The following is a 19,839-nucleotide window of genomic DNA, read 5'->3' on the forward strand; positions in this document are numbered from 1 at the left end:
GGAAGGATTAAGATTTTTTAATAGAAGTAATTTACAAATATGTTTAACTTTCTGCCACCAGTTGATTTAAAAGAAAAAAGGTTTTCACCGGAGTACCCCTTTAATGTGTCGTCACCAGCCTCCTCCTCCAGTTCACTGGGATCACGTGATCCGTTCAGGTTGTATACAGGTATATAAGACTGCAACATACTATCAGTTGTTACCATGATTAAGACTTGCTAGCAGGTCAAAACGCGTTGGTGCGTTTTCCTTTGTGTTTTTACCATTTTTCATTTTTGTACTACTTGGATTTTATCCATGTTTGAATAAAGCTTCACTATTTTACCTGACTGGGAGCTGGATCACCTTTCTCTTGTTGATTACCACACCTGGAGACACGGCTCCAGGGTTTTGTCCGTCTGCACCCACGAGGAAGGCTGTGCTGGCGTCTACTGAAGGCTGATACACTGGTGAGTTGAACTACTGTTTTTTCCTATTTTTGACCACACATGACTGAATCTGTACTTGGAACACTATATACTAAAAAAAAACCTGTGTATTTGATTGATGACCAACATCATATTATTCAAAAGCCAAACTATTTGCAAATCAAACAAGTTTATTATCTGGTGTACATTTTGTACATAAATAACAGATCTGGACTTTGGATAGGCATGCCTTTAAGACCATGGCTGTCTTAATTTACACAGATCCTCAGAAGCTTCAGCCTGCAGTTGTGGATTTCCTGAGTTGAAATAATAGTTGTTCCGCAATAAAACTTCAAATCATTTGGAAAATCTAAAAAGGAAAAAATAAGATATAGAACAAATCATATACAAATTAAGAGGAAAATATACTTAATTTTCATTCTACATTCTCTTGTTGAAAAACTTTTTTTTTTTTTTTGCATTAAAGGGGTACTCCGGCGCTAAAACATCTTATCCCCTATCGAAAGGATAGGGGATAAGATGCCTGATCGCGGGGGTCCTGCCGCTGGGAACCCCGTGATCTTTCACGCAGCACCCCGTTACCACCAGACCCCTAAGCATGTTCGCTCTGGGTCTGATGACTGCCGATGACGGGGCCGGAGTATTGTGACATCACGGCTCCGCCCCCGTGTGATGTCACGCTTCGCCCCCTCAGTGCAAGCCTAAGGGGGGGGGGTGGATAGGGCATAAGATGTCTTCGCGCCGGAGTACCCCTTTAAAAAGGAAATATGACTAAATTTTCACTTTAAGCATCATGCCATTTTTAGATACAAGATTCTGTAGTGGTAAATGTTACATCATTTTAGTGGTCAGTGATTGTTATGGTCATACATGAATCCCATGCACTGACAAAATTAAAATATATTTCTAATGTCTGCAGCAGCCAATAGACAACATTTAGTTCAATGTATAACATGCACTAACCTTAACTTTCTCTAGTAGTGACTGCAGGCATTCAGAACTTATCATAGAAACTTGGATCTGTTTAACCCCCCCCCCCCAAAAAAAAAAAAAAAAATGTGTGACATTTACTTTATATAGGCTCTAAGGTGATGCATTCCTCCCGAAGCAGTGTACAGAGAGAGGCGTATCACTCAAGCTGGTCAGGCAGTTTTCCCCCAAGGACTAGTTACCTGGGTCCCAGTGATCTGTCACATAATCAGCCAGAAAATTGGTCTCGTGTCACTTCCAGTCAGTTGTGGAAGATACTGCGCCGCAAAATCAGCTGTTGAATATACTGCGCAGCCATGAGCACACATGCCAATCTCCATGGTGTTTGGCAAAAACTGATTGCAGGCAGAAGCAACCCATGGCCATTCTGCTAATCATGCTTCTCCTGACAGTGCTGCTCTTACTCACATCGGGTTAGACGCAATTAGGTTCAGAGTTACACTTTAAGGGTCGGGTAGGGGTTTATTTAAAGGTAGGGTTTACAGGTTTAGGGTTGTGGTTTGAGTTTGGGATTAGTAGTAGGGATGTCCCGATACCATTTTTTTAAGACCGAGTACGAGTACCGATACTTTAATTCTAGTACTCGCCGATACCAAGTACGAGTACTTTTATTTTAAAGGGAATCTGACACCAGGGTGACCCGGTCTCTGGTGCTGTTTACCGTATGATATGTGGGTCCTTGTTGTGTACAATGGAGGCGGCTGCTGTAGTATGAGCCAAGATTTCTCTCTTCTCCATTGGACAGAACAGGGAATGTGCATTGGCGGCGAGACTGATGACCACATGATGAGCAGCGGTAGAAACAGGGTCACCTGCACTATCTACCTATAAATTCAAGTTAGTGCAGGTTACTCTGCTGTAAGATTGCCTTTAATATTAGGTAGTATCCCCTTGCAGACATTAGCCCCACTGTAGACAGCAGCCCCCCTGTAGACCACAGCCCCCCTTTAGGCAGTGGGCCCCCATTTAAACAGCAGCAGCCCCCCCCCTTTAGACAGAAGGCCCCCCCTTTAGACAGCAGCAGGGCCCTCCCCCTTTTAGACAGCAGCAGGGCCCTCCCCCATTTAGACAGCAGCAGGGCCCTCCCCCATTTAGACAGCAGCAGGGCCCTCCCCCATTTAAACAGCAGCAGGCCCCCCCTCTTTGGACAGCAGCAGGGCCCCCCCTTTAGACAGCAGCAGGGCCCCCCCTTTAGACAGCAGCAGGGCCCCCCCTTTAGACAGCAGCAGGGCCCCCCCTTTAGACAGCAGCAGGGCCCCCCCTTTAGACAGCAGCAGGGCCCCCCCTTTAGACAGCAGGAGGGCCCCCCCTTTAGACAGCAGCAGGGCCCCCCCCTTTAGACAGCAGCAGGGCCCCCCCTTTAGACAGCAGCAGGAACCCCCCCCCTTTAGACAGCAGCAGGAACCCCCCCCCCCCCCTTAGACAGCAGCAGGGCCCCCTTTAGACAGCAGCAGCCCCCCCCCCCCGTTTAGACAGCAGCAGGGCCCCCCCTTTAGACAGCAGCAGGGCCCCCCCCTTTAGACAGCAGCAGGGGCTGGTGCTGCCGCTCTGCTGCCCCATTCTCCCATCCTCCGGTCCGCTTCGTGTCGTCCTATGGAGGAGCATGTGACATATACGTCACTCTGCTTCCTGCGTAGCATTACACCGGGCGCAGGGGAGGAGGCGGAGTGACGTGTGTGTCACATGCTCCTCCATGGAACACTATGATGCGGACCGGAGGACGGGAGAACGGGGCAGCAGAGCGGCACTGTGGTTGTGGCAGAAAATAAATATAAAAAGAAAAGAATTTCCTCTGTAGTATACAGCCGCTAATAAGTACAGGAAGGATTGAGAATTTTTAATAGAAGTAATTTACAAATCTGTTTAAAAAAAAATTTATAATTTCCACCGGAGTACCCCTTTAAGTGCATTAATAAATATAGAGCAACTACACAAAGCTGGCAGAGAGGAGTTCTACTCTAAATGTAGCATCTATGTAAACAACATAACAATCAGCCATGTGATTGGTAAAAAGTTGCAGCAGAGCCTGGAACTGACATAGTTGTCATTGGCAGGAAAGTTTTCTAGTCTCTCTTATACAGCAGTTTAATATGTAACCCACAGTGCTGTCTAGAGGACTTATGTTTTTTTTCCACATAAGAAAAAAAGAGGTCACAGAAGCACTTTAAATAATACACCAACAAAACAACGTGTAGTTTATGTGCAATCTTTTCTGGCTGCACAAAAGAGGACAGATCAATAGGTACTTAAAAGAATGCTTTATATGATTTGACAGCTTGGGGATTGTAAAACAATTAGAATGATCAGTACACAAAGGCAGGTTGGGTAGCAACTATATAAATACATATGGCAGCGAAAATACATTGGGGGAGATTTATGAAAACCTATGTAGCGGAAGAGTGGTGCTGTTGCCTATAGCAACCAGATTGCTTCTTTTATTATTAAAAAGGCCTCTGAAAAATGAAAGTGATCTAATAGGTTGCTTTGGGTGACAGCACCACTCTTCCTTTAAACAATTATGTTTTGCATCTCCCCAGTAAATCACTACTGCAATAGAAAAGCAAACAGAGGTAGAGTTGTGTAATTTCATCTCCCGTTTTGAAGGCACTTGATTTAAAAGAGCAAATAGGAACAGATAGTAAAACATCCTCAAGAGGAAAATTTTTTTTCCTAAAGCCTGCAGATAGGGAAATTAAGAAAACATGAAATACTGCCCTGCAAGCAGTAGAACAGGGATATATTGTTTATGCGGTTATGTCAAATATTATGCTGTTCACCCAATCCTAGTACTATCATTTGTTTCCAAGCCATCATTAGGATAACTTTCCTGAGTAAACACACAAAAAGATCATTAATAAGACTATAGTTTATCATTGATCTTTATCGACTGTGCCAACATAAAAAAATATCAGGACTGCTGGCACCACCTGCAAATACAAATCTTACTTTAACCCCTTAAGGACCACGGGTTTTTCCGTTTTTTGCACTTTCGTTTTTTCCTCCTCACCTTTTAAAAATCATAACCCTTTCAATTTTACACCTAAAAATCCATATGATGGCTTATTTTTTGCGCCACCAATTCTACTTTGCAGTGACATCGGTCATTTTACCCAAAAATCTACGGAAAAAAAAATAATTGTGCGATGAAATTGAAGAAAAAACGCCATTTTGTAACTTTAGGGGGCTTCCGTTTCTACGCAGTACATTTTTCGGTAAAAATGACACTTGATATTTATTCTGTAGGTCCATACAGTTAAAATGATACCCTACTTATATAGGTTTGATTTTGTTGTACTTCTGTAAAAAATCATAACTACATGCAGGAAAATTTATAGGTTTAAAATTGTCATCTTCTGACCCCTATAACTTTTATTTTTCTGCATATCGGGCGGTATGAGGGCTAATTTTTTGCGCCGTGATCTGTAATTTTTAGCGGTACCATTTTTGTATTGATCGGACTTTTTGATCGCTTTTTATTCATTTTTCATGATATAAAAAGCGACCAAAAAAAGTTATTTTGGACTTTTTTTGCACGTACACCATTGACCGTGCGGTTTCATTAATTATATATTTTTATAGTTCGGACATTTACGCACGCGGCGATACCACATACGTTTATTTTTATTTACATGGTGTTTTTTTTTTTTATGGGAAAAGGGAGGTGATTTGAACTTTTATTAAGGAAAGGGTTAAATCACATTTATTAACTTTTTTTTTTACACAGTTTTTTTGCAGTGTTATAGCTCTCATAGGGACCTATAACACTGCACACACTGATTGCCAGCACTGTTCACTGCAAAGCAATAGCTTTGCAATGGTCAGCGTTATCGGCGGTCGATTGCTCAAGCCTGCATCTCAGGCTTGGAGCAATCAATCGCCGAGGGGACACGAGGACCTCCGCTCGTGTCCCAGCTGATCGGGACACCGCATTTTCACTGCGGTGGTCCCGATCAGCCCCGCTGAGCAGCCGGGCAGATTTTACTTTCGGTTTAGACGCGGCGTTCAACTTTGAACGCCGCTTCTAAATGGTTAATAGCGCGCGGCACCGCGATCGCTGCCGCGCGCTATTAGCCACGGGTCCCAGCATCAGATACATGCCGGGACCGACCCGATATGACGCGGGGTCACCGCGTGACCCCGCGTTATATCGTGGGAACCGGCCAAGGACGTAAATATACGTCCTTGGTCGTTAAGGGGTTAAATAAAAAGTACAGTCTGGTGCGCAGCCCCTTGAAGAGCCCTCGCCAGACACAAACAATAGCTGTATGTCAAGTCAGGAGAAAACTCCTCCGCACTGGCTAAGAGGACAATTAGGCCGGGTTCACACAGCAGAATGTCTGTGTGGAATTACGCATGAATATTCCACAGCAGCAGAGTCCCATTGATTTCAATAGTATTCTGCTGCTCTGTTCACACAGCAGAATTTCTGCAGCAGCAACATCTGCTACAGAAATTCTGATTCCTGCATGTTCAATGCTTTTGCGAATTTTGCAAGGAAATGCATTGCTGTCTATGCGATGGCGCATTTACGATCGGTCCTAGCGCAGGCATGTTCTGCTGGTTATGCTTGTTCTGCTGGTTAAACGCTTGTTTTGTTTTTCTTGGCATTCCTGGCCCTTCTGGGCATACATATCAGTCAAAATGTAAAACAAATCAGCATACAAATAACTCACCTTTACTTGGAGCTTTCCGAGGCAGCTGATGATTCATTGCGTAATCCTTGGTCTGAATTCACAGGCTTTAAAAGAAAAAAAAAAGGACTATATTTTCTCTTTTACAAAACATTAAGGCTCATTTGTGACTGTTATGTTATTCTCTCAATGTGACATTTCTGTTATGCAAAATAAACTGAAGCTGAAATAAAAATGACAAAATAAGTCCAATATTTAACCCCTTAAGGACCAGGGGTTTTTCCGTTTTTGCACTTTCGTTTTTTTCCTCCTTACCTTTAAAAAAATCATAACCCTTTCAATTTTGCACCTAAAAATCCATATGATGGCTTATTTTTTGCACCACCAATTCTACTTTGTAATGACGTCAGTCATTTTACCCAAAAGTCTACGGCGAAACGGGAAAAAAAATCATTGTGAAACAAAATTGAAAAAAACTAAAAACGCAGTTTTGTAACTTTTGGGGGCTTCCGTTTCTACGCAGTACATTTTTCGGTAAAAATGACACATTCCCTTTATTCTGTAGGTCCATACAATTAAAATGATATCCTACTTATATCGCTTTGATTTTGTTGTACTTCTGAAAAAAATCATAACTACATGCAGGAAAATGTATACGTTTAAAATTGTCATCTTCTGACCCCTATAACTTTTTTATTTTACCGTGTATGGGTCGGTATGAGGGCTTATTTTTTGAGCCGTGACCTGAAGTTTGTAGATGTAACATTTTTGTATTGATCTGACTTGTTGATCACTTTTTATTAATTTTTTCATGATATAAAAAGTGACCAAAAAGACACTATTTTGGACTTTGTAATTTTTTTGCGCGTACGCCATTGACCTTGCGGTTTAATTAATTATTATATATATTTATATTTATATATATATATATATTTTTTTTTTTATAATTCGGACATTTCCGCACGCGGCGATACCACATATGTTTATTTTTATTTACACAGTTTTTTTTTGTTTTTGTTATGGGGAAAGGGGGTGATTCAAACTTTTAATAGGGGAGGTGTTAAATGATCTTTATTCACTTTTTTTTTGCAATGTTATAGCTCCCATAGGGACCTATAACACTGCACACACTGATCTTTTACATTTATCACTGGTTTCTCATAGGAAACCAGTGATTGCTGATTCTGCCGCTTGACTGCTCATGCCTGCCGCTTGACTGCTCATGCCGAATAACTGCTCAGGCACTGAGCAGTTATTCGGCGCTCGGACACCAGGAGGCAAGGTAGGAGGCCCTCCTCGTGTCTAACAGCTGTTCGGGACGCCGAGGCGATCCTGAACAGCTCCCTGAGCTAACCGTCATGGTTTCACTTTCACTTTAGACGCAGCTTTCAACTTTGAACGCCACGTCTAAAGGGTTAATAGCGCGCGGCACCAAGATCAATGCCGCGCGCTATTAGCCACGGGTCCCGGCCGTTGTTAGAGGCCGGGCACGACCCGCTATGATGCGGGGCCACGCCGTGGCCCTGCGTTATAGAAAGGGAAAGGACTCAGGATGTCCCGGTACGTTCTTGGTCCTTAAGGGGTTAAGGAAGCAGAAAAGGAAGACAGTATCAGACACTCACCACTATGCAAGTGACCATCCAGATCCAACAGCAAACGCATCCAAGATTACAGCACACAAGAAGGATAATGCTCAAGCTGTGTTCTTTATTTGTTCCCCATACACATGCACAAATAACGCAGCTTGAACATTATCCTAGGCCGCCTTGTGTGTTGTGACCTTAGTATTTGTCAGTATTTAAGGAAGTACAGGTTTTGCTTTTCAGTGCTCTCTGAGGATTCACATTTTATTTGGCTGAACTTTACACACAACATTTTTTACTGTGATTTCATAATCCTTTAAATAATTTAAAATAAAATGAGGTATGAACTGATACAGGGGTTAAAAGGGTTATTTCCATCTATGACATCCACAGAATTTGTCTGAAATGTTTTATAGGTGGAGTTGTGTATTTGTAGTGTTTGCCAACGCTTGACTCTTTACCTATCTCCTACAGACAAGCGTGAATTGAAGAATATACAGCTGTGACTTCCGTGTATTAGGCCTGTATGATGTGAAGCCCCATTTACTAAAGTCCCATCACAATTTCCCAGGTTTTTAAATATATAGATTTTAAAGTGGTACATGAAAATCCTATAGTTATTGAGCTTGTCTGGTTAAGTATGTGTGGCCCCTGGTGTAAAGTAAGACAACTAATAGGTGGTTTAAACATAGACTAGACCGTCAAGATAGATTTACCAACAGCTTGACACACTGTTAAACTTGAGGCCTTTTTAGATTGTCTAGTCTTAATCTGCACAATTGAAGAATTAGTAAATGTGCCCCATTGTGTTGCTATGGGAGAGGCAAGACAGTGTTGCTGGGGGACAATAGATACTGGATGCAGGAGGGGTATACAGCTGGTTCTACAGACTATGCCTAACGGAATCATTATTCTGCTGACAGGAGGTAAACCCTATGTAGTGGACAGATGGCAAGGCATCAGAAACGTATGGCACACAAACCCAGTACCTTACAGAAAACCTTACTGACTTGCCATCACGATGTGCCCACACTTCAGTCATGTTGCACCCGCTACATGGGGTTGTGAGCACATAAAGTGCCTAGGGCAGCATGAGCTCTAAATATGCCCTGGGTATATAAGGGTGTTTTTATATACACCACATATCAATTTTTTTTATTCATATATTTTTCTTATGCTTCTGTTTACTTCTTGACTGAATCCATGAGGTCTGAGCACAACATATGATGAGATCTATCCCAGAAAACGCTGATATATGGGGAACATGTAGTTGCTTCCTGTCTGACTAGCTTCTAAATTGCACTGTCCCATTGGAAACCATAAGAACCTGATATTTTTAACACAATTTTTATGTTTCCAATTATTCACAAAGATAAACTATAAAGAAGTAAAAGAAAAAGCCTAAGGAACTTTTATTTATCTGGATACTAAGACAGTATTGGGAAATACTTTTGACAGACCTTACATTTAAGAAGATTTGGTCCTTGAATATGTTAAAAGAGCTCTTACCCTCTATTAGGAAGGATTAAAACATATGGATTGTCTATAGTTATTCAGTAGAAGGTTGAAAAAGTTACTTTATATATGGAGAGGTTATAATATAGCAATTGAGCATTTAGCACTGTTTTCTGTAAGTTTAAGAGAAATGCATAATTTTTATTCTGTGAATTAACAGTAGTTATATTTGTGTATGATGTACAGCTCTGATAAAAAAAGGAGGGAACTCGCCCAGCTTAAATCCATAATATCAAATTAATGCAGGATTTGTTATGTAATATAAAAATATTATAGCTTACTATTTTTTTTTATACACATGCTCATAAGTCATATCCAGGATGGCCTATGCCAAAGCATGGTATATCTCCTTTAAGCCTCCATATTGGTGAGAAATGCATATTCTATTTATTTTTATTCTGCCGAAAAACCACTTTAGGACTTGGTGTACAATGGTCAGGTAACTTCTACACATACAGTACAGACCAAAAGTTTGGACACACCTTCTCATTCAGAATTTTCTTTATTTTCATGACTATGAAAATTGTAGCTTCACATTGAAGGCATTAAAACTATGAATTAACACATGTGGAATTATAGACATAACAAAAAAGTGTGAAACAACTGAAAATATGTAATATTCTAGGTTCTCCAAAGTAGCCACCTTTTGCTTTGATTACTGCATTGCACACTCTTGGCATTCTCTTGTTGAGATTTAAGAGGTAGTCACCTGAAATGGTTTTCACTTCACAGGTGTGCTGGTGTGGAGGAGGAGGTGGGATGGTGTGGGGGTACTTTGCTTGTGACACTGTTGGGGATTTATTCAAAATTCAAGGCATACTGAACCAGCATGGCTACCACAGCATCTTGCAGCGGGATGCTATTCCATCCGGTTTGTGTTTAGTTGGACCATCATTTATTTTTCAACAGGACAATGACCCCAAACATACCTCCAGGCTGTGTAAGGGCTATTTGACCAAGAAGGAGAGTGATGGGGTGCTGTGCCAGATAATCTGGCCTACACAGTCACCGGACCTGAACCCAATCGAGATGGTTTGGGGTGAGCTGGACCGCAGAGTGAAGGCAAAAAGGGCCAACAAGTGCTAAGCATCTCTGGGAACTCCTTCAAGACTGTTGGAAGACCATTTCAGGTGACTACCTCTTGAAGCTCATCAAGGGAATGCCAAGAGTGTGCAAAGCAGTAATCAAAGAAAAAGGTGACTAGAACCTAGAATATGACATATTTTCACACTTTTTTGTTATGTATATAATTCCACATGTGTTCATTCATAGTTTTGATGCCTTCAGTGTGAATCTACAATTTTCATAGTCACGAAAATAAAGAAAATTCTGAATGAGAAGGTGTTTCCAAACTTTTGGTCTGTACTGTATACCCAACTTAAAGGGAATCTGTCAGCTGCAATGTACATGCCAAACTGCTGGCATTGTTATATAGCTGTTAGGGCAAGGAGACACATGGAACCTTTCATGTATCTGTCTGTGCTTCTAGAATGTAAAAAAAATGATTTTATTCTATGGCCAAGTGTCAAGAGGTCTTTCCAAGCCCCTGAAGTGAGAGAGTTTTCCCTTGGACTCTCATCCCTGTCCCTGCTTGATTGACAGCTGTAAACAGTGTCCTGTTTCCAAATCTATATGTGTGAAACATATATCTATATATATATATATATATATATATATATATATATATATACCGTATTTATCGGCGTATAACATGCATTTTTAGGCTAAAATTTTTAGCCTAAAGTTTATCTGCGTGTTAAAATTTTTAGCCTAAAGTTTATCTTATATAAAGCGGGCGCTTTAAATCAATGAACTGCAGCGGCTTTTGCAGCCTTTGGGTATATTCACTAACACAAAAATGTCACCAGTTTAAAACAAAACCGTGTAGGTTTTATTAAATTAAGAGAAATAATAAAATAAGAGACTTGTACATACATATAAAAAATCTGCCCATTTTTATAAGAATACTAGCATTTTGCATCTAGCGTAACTTCAGCCAGGTAGTCCTTGCAGCTTTAAATTATGTGCGATCATAGCATGCTGTATTATAGCATGCAACATAAACAATAAACACAATAATAGCAATTTTCCATTGAAATGCATTTTTGCATAATCTCTAAATTAATATAAACTTACATTTTCATGTTTTTTTGAGGATTTCTTTTTTCCACCATCTTTCCATAAAGACTCTAAACTAACAAGTCCTTGGAGACTCCAGTCATACACCACTGTACTAGCATCCTTGATAAAAAAAATAAAGAGCAAACTCATTAGAACATTGCAGAGCACACAATGTACTAGAAAAGTTTCATTGCTGAACCTTCACTTGCATATTAGGAAATTGCACTTATACTTTATAAGAGTGATTCAGCTAATAGACAAGATCAGGTGCAGGGAAACCAAATAAAGCAGAGTACACGTGCCATTTATGACAGTCCTTCACTTACAGCATACCAGGGTGTATTCTGTGTCTGAAATCTGTGTTTGGTGTCACAATTTTTTATTTATGAAGCACAGGTCTGCAGAATAGAAAACTGTTGAATAATATTATATTATAGTATTTAAGTAAGTATATTCTAGGGTAGAATCCCCATATCTCTGTCTACTTTTCCGGGACAGAAAATGATTTACCAAGTGTACATGAGGAAGTACCGTAACATCCTTATGTAATATAAATATATACACTTTAGGCCACATTTACACTAGACCACATTTAGACAACTGCTTTCTGTATATTACTGGACTGTTCAGATGAACTATTGCAGCAAATAGGACACAAACAGCGGGTTTGAGGGACTGCTGTTTTTTTATCAGCCCACAACAAAGCCTATCCCTGACAATTTTCTGAGATTGTTAGCAATTAACTTAAACTAATAAATGCACAAAAGAAAACCACGTCCAAAGAATACAAGTGTCGTTTTTACTTGCAGTACTGTGATTGGGGCCTTAGGCCCCACCTTCAAATCAAGTTTTTGCCATACTTCAGTGTTTATGATGGGAAGGTTCCCAACATACGTGCCAAACTTGTACATCGGGGTCAATTATCAGATGGAGGCCAACAATGTATTGTATGCAAGTAGCTGGTAAAATGGTGGATAGGAGGTATGTATTACTGAGGCTTCTTGCCTCAGTGACTTTAGACTGGAGTTTTGGAGAAACTAAAAGGTTCTGGACATAAAAGTCTCTTCCATACTTCAGTTCGGTGCTGTGTTGCAGTTCTGTAAGCACTACCAGAGAGCAGAAGAAAGGAGTTGTTCTAAAGTAGATCAGCTTGTCTGTGGCATGTTGGATATTGATACCCTAACCCAAAAAACGTACTTTAGGACTGTACGTGACAACTTTTGGGTAAGAAGATATGAAATTTATGTTTATGTAAAGAACCTGATGTGAAGGATGTTACATTTTCTGTTATACTGTATATGAGTACATCACGTTCAACCTAAAACTCTACCGTATTAATGCAGAGCAAAGCAAAAACTCCCCATTAGGCTGATTCCAACTGCCCCGAAGAAAAATTCCTACCCGACTCCAATATGGCAATCCTAACAAGTCCCTGGATCAATGTTCTATCCCCTTAAATCTAGTATCTGTAACTTGTAATATTTAAATTTTCCCAAAAAACATCCAGGGCCCCCCTTGAACTTGTTTATTGAGTCAGACATCACAACATCATGTGGCAGAGAGGTCCATAGAACTACTAATCTTACAGTAAAGAATCCCCATCTGTGATGATGGTGAAATCTTCTTTCCTCTAAACGTAGAGAATACCCCATCATGGTTGCTGTATGTGAATTGTTACAATAAACCCAAAGCTACTGAACTGTGTCACCTGCTTGTTTGGGTCTGTTTGTTTGCTGGCAAGACTATATAAAGGGTCCAGTTCTACATATATTGAAGGATGCGGGCAATCCATTGCTAGCGGCAACAGCGTGCAAATTGCCAAGCGGTCAATGCACTGGGAGAAAGCAGCTGCAGCATGGATGAACTGTTAAAACAACTGACTGAAGCCAGCATACAGCAGACCCAGGATCAGGCCAAGGCTACTGCTCGGTAACAAGAAACCAACCATTTGTTAATAGAGCAAATAGCTGCACTTAAAGAAGCAGTGATGGCGCAGTGAGTTGTTACTGTAGGCAGATGTGCGGAAAAAAGTAAAAACTACATTGCAGAATATGACTGAGGAGGATGATGTTAAAGCCTATTCAATTGTCGTTAAACCAATTGCAGACAGAGAAAAATTGTCTTTAGACTAAGTGATGGCTCTATAATTGACTGGTGAGATGCAAAAAGCTTATGATCTCGCTTTGCTGGACTCTAAAAATTACAGCAAGTTAAAAGCTGAAATTCTTGCTCGCTTGCGGGTCAGTCTAGCAGTCCAAGCCCAGTAGGTACAACAATGGACTTTCTGCAAGGATAAACCATCAAGGACATAAATGTTTGATCTGTTACTTGGTGTGAAAGTGGTTGCAACCAGAGTCCATTACTAAAAGCAAATGGTTAAGAGAGTGGTGATAGATTGCTATAGCTGTACTATACTTATACCAGTAAAGCACTGGTTTGCCCATGGAGATCCACAGAAGCCAGACGCCTCAGTAAATCTGTTGGAGAGATACACTACCGCTGATAACCTCCGCTCTGGGGCAAAATCGTTTCCTTGGGGTCCTAAGGCCCATGCTGAGCCCAGCAAGAAGACATTAAATCAAAAGGGAGACTGGAAACCAGCTCTAAACCTCAAGTTAGCAAAATCATTTGTTGGAGGTGTCATCATCCTGGGAAGATCGTCCTATGGTGGCAGAGCCCATGGAGTGTGATGTGACTTGACGATGCTCCTTGTTTGCATACACTGTCTGCAGTGCTATGATACATTAAACAGGGGGACCTAAGTTGTGCCAGGTTACTGTCACAATGGCAACATGGTGACTGCACTCCTGGACAAAGTGAGCCTGTTAACTCTGCTGAGAAAATGTTCCCCAGGTGCTTTTTACTCCTGGAAAAGGCATGGAGGTGATGTGTGTACATGGCGATGTAAATGACTATCCTATTGCTCGAGTTACCATAGACACCACAGAATGTGGCCATGTGAGCATAGTCAAAGACTAATGCATGCAATTATAATAGAATGTGATTTTACTTTATTCTGGTAGCTTTGGAGTAAAGCTAAATCTCCCCAGCCAAAGATGTATTCTGAGTGTGAACCTTTGAATAATAGTCTGCTAAAATAGTAGGCGAAATTACAGATGTACAGGCAGGAGACAAGGCTGAGACCACAGAGTATGGCCCAGTCTTTATGACCTGGAGGTGTTTCAGGATATTTTTGGTACTGCTCAGTCACAACACACTAAAACGTGCCTGGGAAAATTTGACTGTTCCTAATGGTGTTCCCCAAGAGCCAGGTGTTGATAACAATATAATCCTTATTTTAAAGCACATAACAGTCTGTGATATTGAGTTACCAAAGCCAACAATTAAGTAGTGGAACAGTTAGTGGTCCCAGGGCCCCTTAGGACAATGGTGTTAGATGTGGCTCATTCTCATGAGCTGGGTGGATATCTAGCTACAGATAAGACCAGGGAGCATATATTTTTAGAGATTCTATTGGCCAGGTTGCTATAAGGAAATTGAAAACTACTATAAATATTGCCCTACCTTCCAGTTCAATGCTCCATGTCTCATATCAGGAGCCCTTTGGTTTCCCTTCCTGTCACTGAGGTCCCATTTGACAGAATTGCCATTGATATAGTGTGGCTGTTCGTGAAGTCTTTTAGAGGACATTTATGCTACCAGATATCCAGAGGCTATTCCTTTGAGAAACATATGTGCATTGAAGTGGGTCTTCCTAAAGACATTTTAAAAGACCAAGGTACCCAGTTTATGTCCAAGGAATGTGTAAAATAATGACAAACAGTTAAGAACTTCTATATACCATCCACAAACTGACAGGCTGGTAGAGAGGTTTAATACGAACTTGAAATTCATGTTGAAAAAACGTTGTTGATAAAGGTAGTAAAGATTGACTGTTTGTTACCATATTTGTTGTTCTCAATCAGGCCTCTAAAGAGTTTTCACCATTTGAATTATTGTATAGTAGACACCCTTGTGGCTTGCTTGATGTTGCTAAGGAGACTTGGTAGGTGGAAGCTAGCCCATACAAAAGTGTAATTGATCATGTTGCATAAATGCAGGAAAGAATTTTCAATGTTCCGTAAGCAAGCAGCTTCTTGCCTCAGTGACTTAAGACTGGAGTTTGGGTCCGGGTTTTGGGAGTGACTGAAGGTTCTGGACATAAAGTGACTCCCATAATCCAGTTCTGGTGTTTTAAGTGAAAAAGAACCTGATGTGAAAGACATTTAAGTTTCTGTTATACTGCATGCTACAAGTGGAATTTATTCCTGTATGCAAATTGTTACAATAAATCCAAGACTACTGAACTGTAACACCTGCCTTTTTGGGTCTGTTTGCTTGCTGGCAAGACTGTTTGAAGGGTTCTGTTCTACAGAATATATTAAAAGGGGTTTTCCATCCCTGCACAGGACATCACAGCCAATCAATAGCCTCAGTTGTTATGTTCAAAAACATGTGCCCATGACTGCTGAGGCCAGTGACTGGCCTCAATGCCCCTGCTGAGTGTTCAAGGATGTCATCAGAGTACTTCTTCCAGGGATTCCAGAGGACCGGTGGCAGCGGTGGACTTGGAGTGAGTGAAAGAGTGAGTATAGCTGTTTTTAAAATCTTTCCTGCCCCATGGCAATATAATGTAAAGCTTGGAAATCCCTTTACCCAGAGACCGTGAATGCTTTGTGGACATAGCCTTATACAGGAGTCCATGGATGGAGTGATGGGAACCTTGAAAACTGGGAACTATAAGAGTAAGCTCTGTATTACAAAGAAACAACTTTTTTATTTTATGTGTAAATAGCTTTATTTCCAAAGGGTTTAGAATCCCAACTATTTATATTTGGCAAGTTCCCCCCAAAAAAGATGATTTTGTTGATCTGAGTCTTTGGTTACACTCAGAAATCTGTGTGGATCTGTGGCAAAAATCTGAAGCATACCCTTAGTTGTCGATTTGCAGCTTTTATCCTGTGGATATGGATATCCATTTGTCTATTCACAAAGATTTTGGCATGATTTTCACATGTAATCCATGTCAAGAAGTGCCAAGGCACTTCTCTATTATCGTGACATAGATTTCAAATTCACATTGGAAAAATCTGTGACATATGAACAGCAACTTGGATCCTTCATTGATATTAATGTGACATACTTTTGACATTGATTCCATAATGGATTTTGGCACAGAATCTGTGTTGGAATCCATGCTGAATATTTGGCTGTTTAAGAATACCATAAAGGGGTGTGTTGCTGCTGCATACAACCTCTGAACTGTATAGCGCTGACCTCCTGCATCTCTAGGTCTATATTGTGCCTCTGTATTTTTTTAATTAAATAAAGAAACCATAAACTTTCTTTCAGTTAAACTGTTAGAAATTCATAAAATGCTCCATTGAAGGCCATATTACTAAGCTATTTTGCCACAAAAATACCATACCAAGACAGGAGTGTTTATTCTACTTTGGCCTTACTTATGTTAGACAGATCAACAAATTTAACATGCGTGAAAAGATTATTTCTGAGAAATATTTAACTATTAAGAAAAAAAAGGTAATTTCTTTTTAGTAATGTAATTCTATGTTTCTTTGACCGCTTTCTATTTTACTGTATGCCACACATACAGATAAGATAGTGACACGTTTGCCTAGAGACCTTTGCAATTCTTATGTGTGTTTTGTACCGTATTATCCTGAGTTAAAAAATTGTATGGTTAAGACAAACAAGTCTATTGCACTGGTTTACACCGTTACCTTTGTTTTTGAAAGACCTTTAAATCAACTTACATTTCAAGAAATCAAAACAATTTTCTGAAAATGGCTCAAAGTACTGTAATCTAAACCGACTGTCTATTAAGCAGGGCATGAACAACATACCACTGAACAAACAGTGCTTTCTTCCAGCAGATGAAACAATTAGTATTTTGTCTGTTGACAGATATGGCGCACAAAGTTCTCTTCATTCTACATCAATGGGCTGTATGAAACCCACTTGGAGCTGGAATAAGCAATGTAATAATCAAGCCAACTGGTAATGCGGGAAGATTTACTCATTCATAATGTGACTATATGTACAGCTTGTTATAACAGGAAAAGATGGGTAGTAATCTGTGAACAGATCTAAAATAAAAATCCATTAAATATTAAAGATTACTTGTCATGATCTTGTTAAATGTTATAATCCTCCCAGTTCACTGCTCCCATCATGATAAACTACCCCCTGCCTTTATTTTTTATTATTTATAAGTTTTCAACCCTGATATTGCTCTGTATTTTCTGTTCAGTCTCCGTAAGATTCACATGTGCTCTGAACAAGTGGGGAGAAACCTAGTGGCAGCTTTTTTAAACACAAATAAAACATATTAAACCAAATTCTTTTTAACAAAATACATTAGAAAGATTTTTTATTTACCATAAGGAGTGCAATAGCAAAAATTAGTTTTAATGAGAGCGCCCATTTAACAAACTGTAACATTTTCCTTAGGTCACTGATCAGAATGATCAATGTGTATAGAATAGTCAGGACGTTTCAAAAACATACATATTCAGAAAATACATTTACACCCATTGTTTTCTGACTTTTGTTTGTGACATATGTTCTTTTTTCTTTGCAGTCCCACCCCCAAAAGCATTGCATGAGACTACACTGGAATGCCACCAGAAAATCTGCTCCATATTTGAATGTGTTCTAGACTTTGAAGTTGACACTGTAAATTCACACAGTTATGCAGCATGGATACTTCAGAAGAAATTGTATACGTGCAAAACTCAATTGCCCATGAGAATGTAAACAATGTTTTTTATTACAACTACAAAAGGTAGCCATATTTAATTATAAGGTCCATTGTAATTGAAAAATGTGTGTCAGGGTTTCAGGTCAGTTAACAATTGCTTTTTGCCAAGATGTAGGACATGAACAGCATGTAGAAGGGGATTATTTATTGTTAGGAATACTGTAATGTATTGTATAACACATGCTGATGTAAAAAATCCATCTTTTGAAGGTCAGAATCTGACTAAGAAAACCAAATAACATTTCTACTCCTAGTGAAGACAATATATGCTGCATATGTCAACACAGACAAAAAATCTGGCCTAATATGTTACAAAACAGAACAAATATAATGTAAGTTTTACCTTGGCAATCGTAGCTGCTTGCTGGGGGTAATAAAGAGAGGCACCAATTCCCATAAAACCAAGTGGATAAAATATTTTCTTTATTCTTGAACCTGTTGGTAAGAATAAAAATGTTAAACTTTTTTTAATCTTAAGTTTGTACTTGTTGAAATTATTTACACCACAGAAATAACTACCAGACATAACTCAATAGGGATTTTACATGTTAAGGGTAGGGTCACATGTAGTGCATCCACAGCGTATTTAATAATGTGGATGCGCCAACGGCGATCACAAGAGCAAGCTCCCTACTGCGGCTGGGTAGCTCTGTGAGTCCACTTGAAGCGGCAGATTTCCCGCTGCACATCTGCTACAAGAAGGCACTGTGTCTACAGCAGGAAATTGGCTGCTACAAGCAGATACACAGAGCTACCCAGCCGCAGCAGGGAGCTCGCTCTTGTGACTGCCATCGTCTCATATGGAGCATGAAATACGCTGCGGATACGCTACATGTCACCCTACTCTAAAGGGTTACTGTCATTACAAAAAACTTTTGCCCACAAAAGTTATAAAACAGGGAAGTAAGCGGCAGCATTCTACTTAAACCCCAGAAGGCTGGCAGATCCAAAATTTATTCTGTACAAGTCTGCATAGAAACGTGTACACAAAAAGGTTGGTCTGTCAGTTGGCCAGGGAGTGAGCGTCACACTGCTGCTTGCTTTCCCGACTAATAACTAGAGATCTCAGTGGGTCTAAGGGGGGGAGACCTGGTGTGATCAAAACTTTTGACATATGTGGGCAACATGTAAAAGGTTTTTTCTAATAACAGTAACCATTTATAGCTGTAAGAGAGGAAAAACATAAAAAAAAAAAAAAATAAAAAAAAAAAAAAGGACCTTGTCTGTGTATATGCAATGTTGATACATACAGTCAACAGGGTTTCTCAGTGAAAAGGACATACATTGCTCTATATATGCATTATATAGTAAGGACGCACTTCCATATAAAATAAAGTGGTAGACATTTTACCGGTAATCTTATGAAAGACATGTGTTGTATATCCATGATTACTGGTCTCTAGAAAGGGGATACTTTTATATTGTTTCAGGATTATCACTTAATTTGACAATATCTGTCACTCTACATGCAGGCTAAATACTTCACACCTGAGACTGCACAAATACTGGCTGAATGACTGGCTTATGCAGCTTTGTGTGTATTTCCAATGCGGCACAAAACATTACTGGACCATAGTTCAAATCATGCATGTGTCACTCCCATCTCCTCATAGATTATAAATTCTTTTGAACAGGGCCCTCACTCCTCTTTTGTCCCCCTAATTACTTATAGATTGTAAGCTCTTGTCAGCAGGGACCATACTCCTCTTGTGTCACCCCTACTTTCTCATGGATTGTAAGCTCTTGTCAACATGGCCCTCATTATAAGACTAAGATAGAGAAACTTCCAC

General features: G+C 40.0%; 1 protein-coding gene across 2 annotated transcripts in view; it reads right to left on the bottom strand.

The window, feature by feature from the left end:
- Nucleotides 1-578: 578 nt before the first annotated feature.
- The window catches only part of APOO (apolipoprotein O), a 68,313-nt gene continuing 49,052 nt past the window's right edge, over nt 579-19,839 (bottom strand). For both annotated transcript variants that reach the window (XM_056558592.1, XM_056558591.1), the window contains 4 exons: nt 18,393-18,484; nt 11,284-11,388; nt 6,092-6,156; nt 579-777 (listed from right to left, as the gene is read on the bottom strand). In XM_056558592.1, the coding sequence (XP_056414567.1) occupies nt 6,094-6,156; nt 11,284-11,388; nt 18,393-18,484 (260 nt within the window). In that variant the 3' untranslated portion in view covers nt 579-777; nt 6,092-6,093. The remainder of the gene's footprint in view (nt 778-6,091; nt 6,157-11,283; nt 11,389-18,392; nt 18,485-19,839) is intronic.

The sequence above is a fragment of the Hyla sarda genome, chromosome 2, assembly GCF_029499605.1.
Source record: "Hyla sarda isolate aHylSar1 chromosome 2, aHylSar1.hap1, whole genome shotgun sequence".
Classification (NCBI taxonomy): domain Eukaryota; kingdom Metazoa; phylum Chordata; class Amphibia; order Anura; family Hylidae; genus Hyla; species Hyla sarda.